We start from the raw sequence: 13,473 nt of genomic DNA on the forward strand, positions 1-13,473 counted from the left end.
GCTACTCTGAAAGTGCAAAGCTCTCTCTGTGCACAGCAGGCAGGGTTGTGTTCATCACAAAAGACAGTACTGAAGAAATACCACAACAAGAGCATGGAATGCCAACCAGAAATAAAGTCTGGCTCCAAATTTGGTCTTGGCAGTTAACACATATGGTTCAGAGAGTCCCTTGGTAACTAAAGGCATCACAGCCTCTGCTCAGGCCTTTGTGTATATCAGTAACAGCTCTCATCAGATTTTATATCCTTCCTGAAATGCTTCAGCATTAATTAAAAAAAAAAAAACAAACAGAAAACCTCTTCACCCTGACCCTCTCTCCACACTCAAAGCTTCTTGAGACCCAAGGGAACTTTGGAGCACACACAAGAAGCAGCCCAGGTTTGTTTATCTCATCCACACCACCTTAACTGCACTATTTGCAGTGTTGATAGCTTCAAAAAGCACTGCTAGGTGGTAGCCAGCTCCACCACCAGACATCCAGCACCAGAGGCAGCAGTATTTCTTGAGAGAGCCTGCAGGTATTGGGGCATATATAAGAGGTAGGTACCTAAGACTAGCAGTGTCTTGGATTTGGAATCTCAGGCAGGCAGAGTGTGGCTGGAAGAAAACATTCCACTTCAGCTTACTCTAGCAAGTATCAGAGAAGTTGTCCAGCTTTGAATACTCCGGACTCCTGGGTGTGCTGTGTACACACTGCAGCACAGGGGAAGCAAGACAGACACATATTCCTTAGCTGGTACAGGTTTAGAGGAGACTCTGCATGTGCTGCAGGACACAGTGCTGTTGGCCACAGAGCTGCTGAAGTCTTCTGCCATGCAGACAGCCAAGCATAACACCTCCTGGGTCACAGCGGGGATCTGCTCCACAGACAGCAGTTGAAGGTGCTGCCAGAGCTGAAAAAGCAGCAGAGAAGGTGGGAATGAAAATGAAATGGTCATTTAACTGGGAGGGGGTAAAGCACTGCAACACTTTCACCTCATTTTCAAAGGATTTGATTTTAATGCCCACAATCACGGCACAGAAAGTTGGACAGCAACACACGGAAGTCTTTGGGGAGTTCTCCACTTTTGAAGCCAGACACAAGGCTGAGAAAGAGTGTTTATGATACAGGGAGAGCCACCTGAATTCACAATATTGAATGAGAATGTAAAAAACAGTAACGATAATAGCCTGAAGGACTGAGCAGAACTTGGAAGCCATTCCAGGACACACACATGCAGCTTTCTTCTCCCATCAAATCTGCAGGCTGAAAAAGACCAAACAAAAGCAAAATACATGGAAAGGTGGTTAGGTGAATATCTGAGATCCCCTCTCTTTTGAGGTGCCAGAAGCAGTAAGATTGCAGGCTGGAGAGAGTTCTTCTATGCAGCGTTTCCATTGTCAGCCTGTCTGAAGTGGAAGAGACTCCTGGAGTCCAATTTCCCAGAGTATTTGAGAGCTTCGGCAAAAAGCTTTGTCACCTGTCAATACAAAGAAGAGGAGGACTGAGCACTGCAAAGGCTGCATGACAGAGCAGGCTCCACACTTCTGCTCTGTCACCCTGAAACCTCCTGGTGCAGGTCCAGTCCTTGAGTCCATCCAAATCAGTATCAATTTCAAGGTAACTGTGCACAGGAGCTAGCTCCAGCCCTCTGGAGCCTGCGTGTCCAGCTGGAGAGATGCAGATGTGCCAGGCTTCCTTTGCAAGACAGCTCTGTTCCATGAGAGCTGTTGCTTTCCCTACAGCCCAAACGTAAAGAGAACCAGGGTTGTTTTCCTCTCTCAAACTCAGAGATTAAAACTCTACAATCCAACTGGTTCCGTGAAATGCATCAAGCAGGTGTGGTAATAAATTTTGGATGGGGACCCTTGTTGTGATTGTCAGAGTGTGTTTTGCTAGTAGGCAAAGGATGGGTCTTCAATTCCCCATTCCTGCTAATCATGTCTGGCCATTATCCTATGAACCTGCAGCTTGTCATTCTCCCTGCTCTCCACTCACTCCAATCACAGGAGATTTTGAACAGCTGGACAGCAGTTCAAGTCACTGTTCTGTGTCAGTACCCACCAAAATCAGTAGGAGTTTGGCTGCTATGCTTAATGAGAGCCAGATGAGGCTCTTTTGTGACAGGCAAAGCCACTTGCAAAGGAAGGCAAGGTACTGCTGGCAGCAGGAGTTCCATTTTGCGTTACCAAATATCTTTTCCCCATCAGGTGTGAAAGGGGTTTGTTAGGAGCCACAAACCAATAATGACTGGCAACTGGGGACTACAACAGGACAGGCAGCAATTCCACTTGGATGGTACTTCTGAACTGGATTGCCCCAAGGATCATTCAAGAAAGCCCAGCTACATCCTGCAGTAAGGTTTAAGGACCATACCAGGAACATATTCCATTAAAAAGCACTTCCCATGCCTAATTTAAAGATGTTACATGCAACCCTGTGTGAGATGTTTGCTCTGAAGTGAAAATGATGCAGCAGCAACTTCAGCTGCACAGTGCAGGACTCCAGAATATTTTGGTTGGTTGGTTTGATTTGGTTTGGTTTTGTTTTACTCAGAGCAATGTCATTTTGTATAGTAGCAAAATGAAGATATATTCAAACCACTGTGTTGTCATGATTTTCAGATACATTATTTGCCAGAGATAATGAGGGTGCAAACAGACTGGAATCTATGGTCACAAGGGCTTGGAAGCTCTGAAGGCTCTTATGTCTAAGAGGAGAAATAACAATATGGGAAGTACCTCGAAGTTAGTGAGCAGAGCAATCCCACTGTCAATAGCCATCCTCCGGATCACATAATTATCATGGACAAACCTGGTGTTGTTGTTGGGCAGGTTAATCACCAGATCTATTTTCCCATCCCTCACCAGCCTGAAGAGACAATGCACAAGACAGTATGACAATGTGTTCTTCCTAATAAAAACGTCTGATGAACAGCACAGGCATGCAGCTAAACAATATTGGAAAATGTCATTTGAGCTTAGTCTTCGCTCAAGAAACAGTGGGTTGAGGGGTTAAGGCATTAAGCCTTATTCAGGATTTTGGACTTTATTTCAGTTCTAGTCAGCAATGCAAAGCAATATTCAGCCTAGATACAGCTCAGCACAGCTCTGTTAAAGGCATAACTGACTGTCATTAAAAGGCTAAATATTCAGATTTCATGTGTCCTTGCATGAAAATATAACATGGAGCAATACATCCAAGCCATACTGAACAGGACTGTTCAATGAGATGTTCATTAAGCTGAAACATCCCTGCTGTGGCAATTCCAGACAGAACCAGATAAAGCAAAACTTTTGGATTGAATCCAAAGTCCCATTAAATTCTTACCGTTGCTTTCAACAGGACTAGCAATTTGCCCCTTGCATTTGCTGTCCTGGATTGTAAACACAAATTTGACAAGGTGAGTGTTACTCTTACCTCCTGACCGGAGGGAGGCTCGGACTCTGGCTTTCCTGTGATGGCCATGCCACAGGATTTGCTGGGATACCATTAGCATTGAGCCAGGCTGAGGTTGCTTCTGTGGCATAAAGCTGTCACAGGAAATAAAAGGGTTATTTACTGTGTACTTCACAATACCAAAACTTTTCATTGAACTCATGTGGGCCTGACCCAACACACAGCCTTGCTGTTGTCAGAGCTGATTTTGGAGGACATTTCTCATAACAAGGGTGCCTCTCCATCTAGAGAGACACACAGAGTACAGAACAACCTTCCCAACTTTCTGTTATCTGTGATTTCCTGATAGATGATAGTCAGTGAATGGTAGTAGTACTTCCAGAAGCAGTGAAGTGGCTTAGGCAAACCTAAATCCCTGTGACTTTCAATAGGGCTTAAGTTCAATCACTTGTAATTTTTTTTAGCCACATTTTTTTTTTTCTTTTTAATGCCTAGCACTAAGTTTTGAAAAGTAAAACTCTCACCAATCTTCTGTGGCTGTGTTGCTTTTCCATAGAGATATGGATGCAAAATGATACAGAGTTACAAGAGTGATGTAAACACCAAAAAGTTCATGTGTCTGCAGCTTGCGAGTATCACTGAAAATGTAGCACTATACAGATACTCTCCATAAATAAGGTTTTCCCTCCCTTGTCTCCTGCCATACATGGCATCGTATTGGCATTGTTGTTTCTTGGAGATGTCCATCTCAGCTGCAGGCTGATAGCAGAGCCAGTGTTGTTCCTGCCCTCACAACAGACATTCAATTAAACATTCGTAAAAAAATTTAATTGGGTGGTACCTGCTGACTTTATGGATCACTCAGCTAAAAATCCCTGTTGTATATTAAAAATACCCCTTTTTGTCTATCTCCAAAGAAACTCCAACATTCCTGTGCAGGCTGAGGACATTTCAGATTTTGAAAGCTCTCTAGCTTTAACTAAGTGGAACCACCTACCTTGAAGCCTTGCTCGTGCAGTAGTTCTGCCACACTGAGGAATCTGGGGCGGAAGGACTTCTGAAAAAGGAAATTTTTTAGATATAGCACTAAAGCTAGGATTTGGAAACAGTACATTGTTGGGCAACATGAAGCTCCTCCACATGGTGATAAGAGGCAAATACACCTTTCTGTGCTGAGTGTGGGCATGGACAGAAATGTCTGCACGTGCATGTACGGCACCATTCCCAAGACAACTATCTTGATCCTGAAGCCCAAGTCACTCCCAGCTAAGACATACTTTGTTACACCAGAGTAAGTGTTCCCATACTAAGCCGGACTGCAACCACCAAAGATTTAATAGTGTATATTAAATATCTGGGCAATTGCCTTCTCAAATACACCAACCAGAGTCTCCTCAGCTCTTCATTATCTTTTCAATCATTGCCCAAACATTTGCTTTCTCTTCTGGCAGATAACATATATGGATGGGCTTCGGGCTGCCTTTGAATGCTATGTTTGCACATTCACACGAATAAGAGCTTGTACATGTATGAGTTCATTTCTAAGTCCCATGGGCATATGGAAAGGGAGTCAGGAGACTGGGACACCATATTCCCATGAGGACCGGAATGCCTGACTTACAGCACGTTCAAAAGATTGTCTTATAATGCATACCCAGATCCAACATCATTTAGAAAGATAAGACAACCTCCTGTAGACATCTGCACTTGAACAAGCCATTTTAGAGTACAGGTGAGTGAAAGTATCAGCCTAAGTATCTTTGGGATGTTGAAGGTACAGCAATGCAAAGATCAGATGCAACACATGCCCTTCTCACTGCCAAGGCAAGCCAAACCTTGCTTTTAACCTTAGCCTGGTCTGGCCATTTGCAAGTAAGATTATTACAAGCTCCCTTATTCCTGCTAGAGCTACTGATAGCTTAACCTATATGGATGAAAGAGCAGTATCCTGAAGGGTCAACATTTTCCTAAGAAGAAAAGGAGTAAACAGGGTTTTTTTCTGAGCACTCTGGAAAGAACCTCATTCTGAAAGCCGTCTCGTTCTGTACATTAACTGGAAAATATAAATATACAATGTGACAGGGTTGGCAGCTTCCCAGTCAGAGAGAATGGTTCTGCCTTCTGGTCAGGGGTGCTGGCTTTCACAATAGTATTATAAATTTCTGTCAAACATGTACTGAACACTTGTGACACACAAAACAGCCTCTCTATGGAAAGAAATTACAGCTGTCAGCTTGCATCGGGGCAGCCTCAGATTTACAAGCCGGCTGAAATAACCTGTGTAAGAAACCATTAGTTACTAAAGGTGAAAAGTACAAGCATATTTACTTAGTGGAAGGTATTTGTTGTAGAAGAATTGCATTTTTTTCCTTTATCAGAAAAGTTCCATTTCTTATGACCCCTCATGCTTGCCAGCAAGCCTTGCTATTTGTAATGGGCTACATCCTTAGTTCATTCAATGCAGCTACATCAGTTCTCACTGAGATCTAGCTCAAAATGAAGCCAACCCATTTCCTGTGATAATCTTGAATTCTGGATCCAAATCCACAGTGGAGGATGCAAAAATTCTGGCCTATAAGGAACCAAGGCAGAAAGTTACCTTGAAACAACAGACTTGGAGTGCCAGGATGCAAAAATAAAATACTCTATCAATGCTTTCCACGTCTTGTGGTCACCAGCATAGATGTAAAGACAGATGCACTCCATCCCAGAGATATCACTGATTAGCCCAATCAGGAAAGAAAAAAACCCCTAGCTTTTCAACTCCTTTTGCATAAAATATGAATTATTTAATGGCAGACTCAGGGTTTCAGCATCACAGATTTCTCCAGATTGTGGAAAGAGGTAGGTTATCAGCTTGCATAAACCGGCAGAGATTCATTTGTCTAACATGGAAGTCGTATTCCATCTACCGTGGGAGAGCATCAGACCTCTCAGATCCTGGGGATCCCTGACCTGTGCAGTGTCAGGGAGTGCTCACAGCTGAAGGACAACCCAGCAGGCTCACAGTCCCCATCAGCTGCCCAACCTGCCTTGTGCTGTCCCCTGGACATCAAGGAGCATTCACGTGCCTGACCTTGGGGATGATGACCTGGGTTTACACAGCTCAGCATGGCACCAGGAGGATTACCACTGGAACTGCACGCCAGCCTGGAAGCTCCCCAACAAGGTGGGTTCATTGCCTGGGCATACTGGGCTCAGTTTGGACTGCAGATCACAGCACAACCATTTGACTCTTGATTTGCAGAACACCCCAGAAACATTTGCAAGGAAACCAAGATCTCCCTCTCTACTCCTGTTAACTATATCCGTTTGACATTTACCTTCAAGGAGGCAGTGTCCTCTCACCTCAACATGATTAACAGCAAAGGTATAAATGTGCAGCATACCAAATCACTGAAATACGAACCTAGCTGCTTTGGAGAGAAACAGAATTCAAGACCATTTTCCTTCTTATTTCTCTCTCTGCAAGACATAAAAATCCAGACTAAAAATCAGAGTAAGGTGCTAGTCATGAAGCAATGAAGCCTTCAAAATTGGGGTGTGCTTTGAGTTCACCATCTACTGTAGGTGAACCACAGCACCTTGGAGACAACCAAAGGGGCTTGTGTACATGCTCCCAACAATGATCAGCCCCCAGAGCACCAGAACAGGTTGCAGAAATTATCCTGCAGTTTGAAAACACCCAGTGATGGTCGAGACAGGCTATCTGGTATCTGTCCTGAGACTCTGTTTCCCTCTGAAGATACCCCAACAACTTTGCCTGTTTGAGGCAGGTGGGTTCACGTTTGTGATTGAAACGAGAACAGTTGCTGCTACTGTTTACAGCCCACCTGATGCCTCATTCCTTGTCCCTCTTGTTTCTGCAGTGAGGAGCTCCCCTTTTCTCCAGCCAAATACTCAGAGAAGGTCACTCATAGTCTGCATGTCAGGTGAAGGTCAACATTTCAACCTTCCCTTCTCACAGGACTTTATTTCCCCTCTGTTTCAAAGCAGACCATTGAAAAGTACATAGGTGACAATCTCCAGACTGGGGAGAGGGCAATACCTGGTTCTCAGAATTGACTTTATGTTTCTTGATCTGTAGTTTAATTATAGAACAAATGTACTGGGATGCAGAGAGACCTTTAAGCGACTGATCTGTTGTTTTCAAGTTTCTTTTGTGAGAAAATGAACTGTAAACCACTCATTAAAAAGGACAGAATCTTCTTACTTTTAAAAGGTTTGTGGAGTTGAGCTTTTGGCTTTATCTTTTCTTTTTCCCTTCTTTTTTTCTTAACACCTTTGTACAAAGAACATTCAGCTCAGTTTAACAGCTATTAACACAGAACTTACATAAATGCTTTCTATAGCTAAAATTACTTTTTTTTCTGCCCATTCCCCTTTAGCTGCTATCCAGAAAATACACTTAAATTTTAAACACTAGTCTCTCTCCTTTTTTCTCCTCCTGGCTTTGCTTTTCTCTGTTTTCAAATGCTGTTTTTAAATATGCAGTATATACAGTAGACACAGAACCAACTTCCCAGAGTTTCATATTGCTAGCTGGGTGCCTGCAGCAGCTGTGCCATAGCACGAGGTGCTGCGATCTTCCAAAAGCATCTCCTTAGCGAAGCCGCTCGGCAGGATCAGCCACACACTCACACACGCATGCACGCACAAACACACGGATAGCTCCAGCAGTATGAGTCGACGGCAAAGAGGCAGGAAGGGTCTCCATGTAGAGTTCCACAGACAAAGGTTCATTGCAGCCACACCACGAAGGAGTCCAGGGACAAAGACAAAACAACGCAGCATCCAGGTTTAAATATGGGAGCGGATTGAGGATCAGAGACCAATGATCTGAGGGCACGGGGGTGGTACAAAGGCGGGACTAGGGTAAAGCAACCAATAGGGAAGTGGGGGCGTGGCGAGGGGCAAGGGCCAATGGGGGAACTTGGAGTGGAGAACCTTCTAGGGCAGGAACATACAAGGTAACAAAGGGGCAGAGAGGCCAACGGCCAACCAGGGAAGCAGAGCTGGGGTACCTTAACATAGCAAAGCAGAGCGTACTGGGAGAAGCCTTTCTGGACACCCTAACCTGGGGAGGTTCTTTCGGTACTAGGGACTGCCTCAGACTCTCTTTGTCCTTTGTATCGTAGGCTCACCAGCCGCCACAGTTTCATACTGAACTTTTAAACTTTATCTAGGTAGCAAGCAATTTTTCTGCTAATTAGAGGTAACTTAGAGCAACTGCTTCCATCCCCAGATGTGTGTGTATATGTTGACATTTGAGGACTCCATGGTAACCTGTGTTAGCAGAATTCATGTTCCTTTCTGGCCACTTTTCACACACTTCCTTCACATCCTCTGCTGGCACAAACAGCCAAAGACATTTTTCACACCCCAGTTGTCTGACAGGAAAATTCATCTATTCTATGGTTTTGTTTTATCAGCTTTATGCAATCATGTAGGGCATATAAGCTTATTGCAAGCACAGTGTGAAAATGGCAGGAGGCAATCAGATGGTTTTATGGGGCCCAAGAATGTTCTAGTTGTATTGGAAGTGTATAAAGTTTTGAGGAACATACATACATCCCAAAGTTTACAAGTGTCTCTGATTTTGGCACCTTGTGCAGTCAGTAACTATTCCTTGATAAAGAACCAAGATTTTTTTGGTTTTCTGCCTAGCTCCCTGTTCATCATGAAACATACAACCTCCTTACTGATCCAGGCCTGTGAAAGGGGCAGGGCTGTTCCTAAGGCAAACCTGTCAGGAACTGTAATAAATGGTTAAAAGTTCTTTTTTTTTTGGTTGAGAAGAAGTTAAAAGTTGCTTGTTAGAAGAGTGAGGGCATGCAGTTAATGAGTTAATTGGTATTGCGATTGTATGGGTGTAATGTTGCCATGTGCCCACTAGATGGGGACACCAATGGGGGAAAGTAGTGGGTCTATAGAAAGGAGGAGAATGTTCTAGAATGTTCTTAAGATAACCTAATAATTATGATGTAAACATTTTGGGGGATTATTGCTTAGTGGGCAAACCAATCACTCAATGCCCCAGAGACTGACAGAATTGAACACCAATGAAGACCCTAGCAACGAGCCATCAGAGGGAGGATCTGAGCTGCACCAATCACAGCATCAAAAGAGACTATAAGAACTGCTCCGGGGCTCAGCCCACCCCCCCCTCCCCCCCCCCCCCCCCCCCAGTCTTCCTGAGGAACCTGAGTCCAAGGGAACAGCCTGTGCATCACACGGTTTGTTTTTCTGGGTTGTCAAGTGGGACTTGGGCTTACCTCGAGTCTCCGCTCCTGGTTTTCTTTTTAATAAACGAGCAGACATTTATTCCACCCAAAAAAGTCCAAGCCTCGTTTCTAACAGAACTTCCTCACATAAAGGCTCTTTGCAGAACCCATTGCACTGGAGAGCATTCCCATAATGATATCACTTAAATTTTCTGTCACACAAGCAACTTTCGGTGATAACGGCAAGAGATGAAACCCTAAAGTCCAAGCTCTAGTCTACCATGGAGTCAAGGGACCTGCAGAATCTGTGTCCAAGAGGCAACCCCTTAGAGGAGACAGTTCTGGAAAAGTGTGGAAACCAGAAACATCAGTGCAAAAATGTAGCATTGGCTCTTTCTTTCTGAGCTACTTCTGGGTCACAGAAGCTGCAGGGTAGGGAACAGTATCAGCTGTGCACAGTCATCAAACAAAGAAAGGATTGATGGCAGAAAAGTGGGGGGCAGAAAAGGGTGAAGACTTGTTGGAAATGATACAACTTCTAAATTTTTTAAGTCAGGGGTTTGTCTGCCTTTGACAAGGGGGTGGGGAATTAGGGTTTCTCTTCAAAAGACTGTTCACTGATGGTTTGAGTTTCACTGTGTGAGATCTGATGGACTTCAATCAACAAAAAGAAGATTCCTAGACTCTGAGAGTTTAACACCTACAGATTGGAAGTAGCCAGAAGATACAGGGGAGGTAAATGGACATTAATAGACATTACCCCCTGGTGTGGTTGGAGATTCCTCGTCTGGGAAAGGATTGATAAGAGAATGAGAACCATATTAGTATTGAAGGCAAAGTGATCGATAACAAATAGAAGACCAAATACTAAGAATTGTGAAATGTAGAACCAATCAACAAGAATTTCTTTGGGGTTTTTATGTATAAATATGTGAAAAGTCTGGTAAAGAACTCTGTGTGATGCAATGATGCACAACCTGGGCAAGTGTGGATGGAGTGATTTCTATTGCACATCCTGGCCAGAATAAAAACCTGGCCAGAATAAAGTAATGCCTGATTCTCTAACACTTAAAAGATGTTGTTGGAGAGTTTCTTCTATTGCCGCAGTTTTGCTGACAGACTGATGTCCTTCAACCCCTCACCCCAATGCACTGAAGTACATTCCCATCATGACTCCAGCGAGGAGAGGGATGTGACAGTGCCATGCCTGGGGAGGCCTCACAGCCCAACAGCATAACAGCAATAACCAGCCCACAACACCCCAACAACATCAGCTTTTCTGCACCGTCATCACTGCTACAACTCTGCTGGAATGAAACATGTGCCTTCATGGGGAAAGCTTAGCAGATCCAACTTTGCAGCATGGAAACTGCCTCCCCGTTTGGGAGGGTTGGAGGGGAACTAGTTTGAAAAGGGCAAGGGGCAATACACAGATGAAGGGAGTTCATATGTAAAGTAGCATGGCCAGGGCTCCTGTTTGGGAGGGAGCACAGAGGGAGCTCTGGGTTCTGGTTGGGATGTTTCTCTGTACTGACCATCTACAACATTTGTTTCCCCAGAAACGCGTCTTAGAGCTCTGTGATCCCAAGTCTCTGCTTGCAGCAATCCCTGGGAGCTTCCTACTGCAAACTTCTGCACTTCCCAGTAGAAACTGTCAGGAGACAGAGGGAAAACCCACCAGACCAGCCTTATTGAATCCAGTAAAGATCTCTCCATGGTGTTTGTTCCTCGCTGTCTTACTGCACTTCAAGATGAAATGCAGAGAAACAAATTTAAGCCATGAAGCCACAGGAATGAAAACAAGGCAAAAGCTACTGAGTTCCTCTGTGTTGCTCCTTTCTCAGCTTTGATTTTTAGGACTCACCTGGATTCCAATCAAAATTCCTTCCTTAGGAAATGTAAACCCTGTGGCAAGCAGAGCCTTCTGGAAGGCAGTGTACACGTCCTCCCCAAAGCATGCAACCTGCAGAAAGGCACAAAGAAGGCAGCATGAGGGGAAAACCAAAAACAACCCAAAAACATTGCCTTAAAAAGAAACAGGAATGACATTTTCAAATAGGCTCTTTTGTTTCTGCGAGAAGAAGTCAGGCTGCTTTTGCATGGAGCCTGCAGGCATGGGGAACAGGCAGTAAATCAGAAAATCACTGCAGACAAATTTCGTAATTTTAATGAAGCAATAATGAAGGAATAAGCAATAGTTTAGTTTCAAACAGCACACCGAGGAGTAACAATTGATTCTGCTAAGTTATTGGGATGCTGTACACAGCCTCTGCTCCAATATTTGGGTTTGCACTGCAAATTATTTAACATTATAGAAGGCTTAGACAGCAGTGAGAGTTGTGCACAGGCACGGTTCCTCTGTGTGCCTGCAAACCATGGTAAGGCAGTGCTTGTGCTCTGGTGTATTCCTGGCATTTCTTGTGAAGGAAAACCACAGGATATAAAGATGCTTCTCCATTAGAAGTCCTGAGATGAACAAAGTTCAAGTAAAATTTTAGTATTTACTTAAGAAAAGAACAAAGCCATCAGGGCAATTCATAATAATTTATTTTATATAAAGAAATAGTTGAGGAAGAAACCAGTAAGAACCATTTAGCAGTTCTCCAGCATTCAGAACTGGATGTGAAGCTTGGTTGCTTACAGACTGTCATATGATAACAATCTTCTGAAGGAGCTGAAGTGCATTCCTAACCAAAATTTGGAATTCTGGTGACAAAAAGAGAAATGAGTGAGCTTTTGTGAAAGTTTAAAAAGAAAAAAACCCAACCAATCAACCTTCACTTTTTCTGGTCAGCTCCACACTTGTTGAAAAACAATCAGAAGCAGGAACTGTCACTGATTTTTCTCTTTGAAATAACAAATCTACCAACATATACAGATGAGATAAAGGGGCTGATTGAGAATTGCTCTCCCATTTTCCTCTTATGGTCCTTCCCATCCCAGAGTGAGCCCTCACATTCATGGTCTCGCTGTTACCATGGTGAGCAGAAACCAGTATTTCATGAAAGAAGAATAAATGATGATTTGCCAGATCTGTTGAAGTAAAAAAAAAAAAAAAAAAAAAAAAAAAAAAAAAAAAAAACCAAAAACTAAACAAACAAAAATCCCACAAGGGAAGGGTTTTTAAAAAAAGTCATGACAACATGATACAGTGTATCTATATTCTATGTATATCCTGGGCTTTTTAAGGTGACAGACAGACCCTGCCTTGTAGGCTCTCCAGCCTTCCCGAAGAGGTTTATTATTATGGAATGGTCCACAGCCACAATACTCAAAGGGACCCCCTTCTTCTCCTGTTGTGGGAATCATGGCTTACAGCAAAATAAATCTCTGCCAGACAGATATGACAAATTCAAGCCCAGATCAAGCCATGTGTGTGAAAAATGTCTGTGAGGAATAACTGAGCATTTTACCCAAAGCAAGTTATTATCCTTACTTCACTATAAGAAAGACTTCCATAACTGTCACACTTTATGGCATTTGTGAATATGGATCTTTCCAACTCATAAAAGTTAATAATCCCTCTTTTATGACCACGGTAATCTCTAACTCTGTATAAAGCCCAGAAAAATAATTCTTGTCCCTAGTTACTTGTTTGGTTTTTTTTTTTTTGGCAAGGAGGTTGTCTGTGTACTCAATTTTGTTCTGAAAATCAGGAAGTCACAGAAGTCACTTGGCTTTTTCCTGCCTATTAACTACACTGAAAGGAAATCTTCTGCAATACTGATTTCTAGCACATTATGAAGAGTAAAATAAAGTAATTCTGGAGAGATGTAGGAGACCTAAGGCTGTTCTTACTTTGTATCTGGGTAGAGTACTTTTTCATACTAGCATGGTAAGTATTTCCTAATGAAAACAGCTCCTGCAGAC

The 13,473-nt window shown here is 43.3% G+C and overlaps 1 protein-coding gene across 1 annotated transcript in view; it reads right to left on the reverse strand.

Annotated features, from left to right (window-relative positions):
• Positions 1 to 1,361: 1,361 nt before the first annotated feature.
• CPS1 (carbamoyl-phosphate synthase 1) overlaps positions 1,362 to 13,473 on the reverse strand; it is a gene marked incomplete at both ends in the record, with an annotated part of 98,185 nt that continues 86,073 nt past the window's right edge. Inside the window, 5 exons of the mRNA XM_082284632.1 lie at positions 1,362 to 1,460; positions 2,722 to 2,851; positions 3,401 to 3,513; positions 4,377 to 4,436; positions 11,468 to 11,566. Coding sequence (XP_082140758.1) covers positions 1,362 to 1,460; positions 2,722 to 2,851; positions 3,401 to 3,513; positions 4,377 to 4,436; positions 11,468 to 11,566 — 501 coding nt within the window. The remainder of the gene's footprint in view (positions 1,461 to 2,721; positions 2,852 to 3,400; positions 3,514 to 4,376; positions 4,437 to 11,467; positions 11,567 to 13,473) is intronic.

The sequence above is a fragment of the Coloeus monedula genome (assembly GCF_965178545.1).
Source record: "Coloeus monedula genome assembly, chromosome: 7".
Taxonomy (NCBI): Eukaryota; Metazoa; Chordata; class Aves; order Passeriformes; family Corvidae; genus Coloeus; species Coloeus monedula.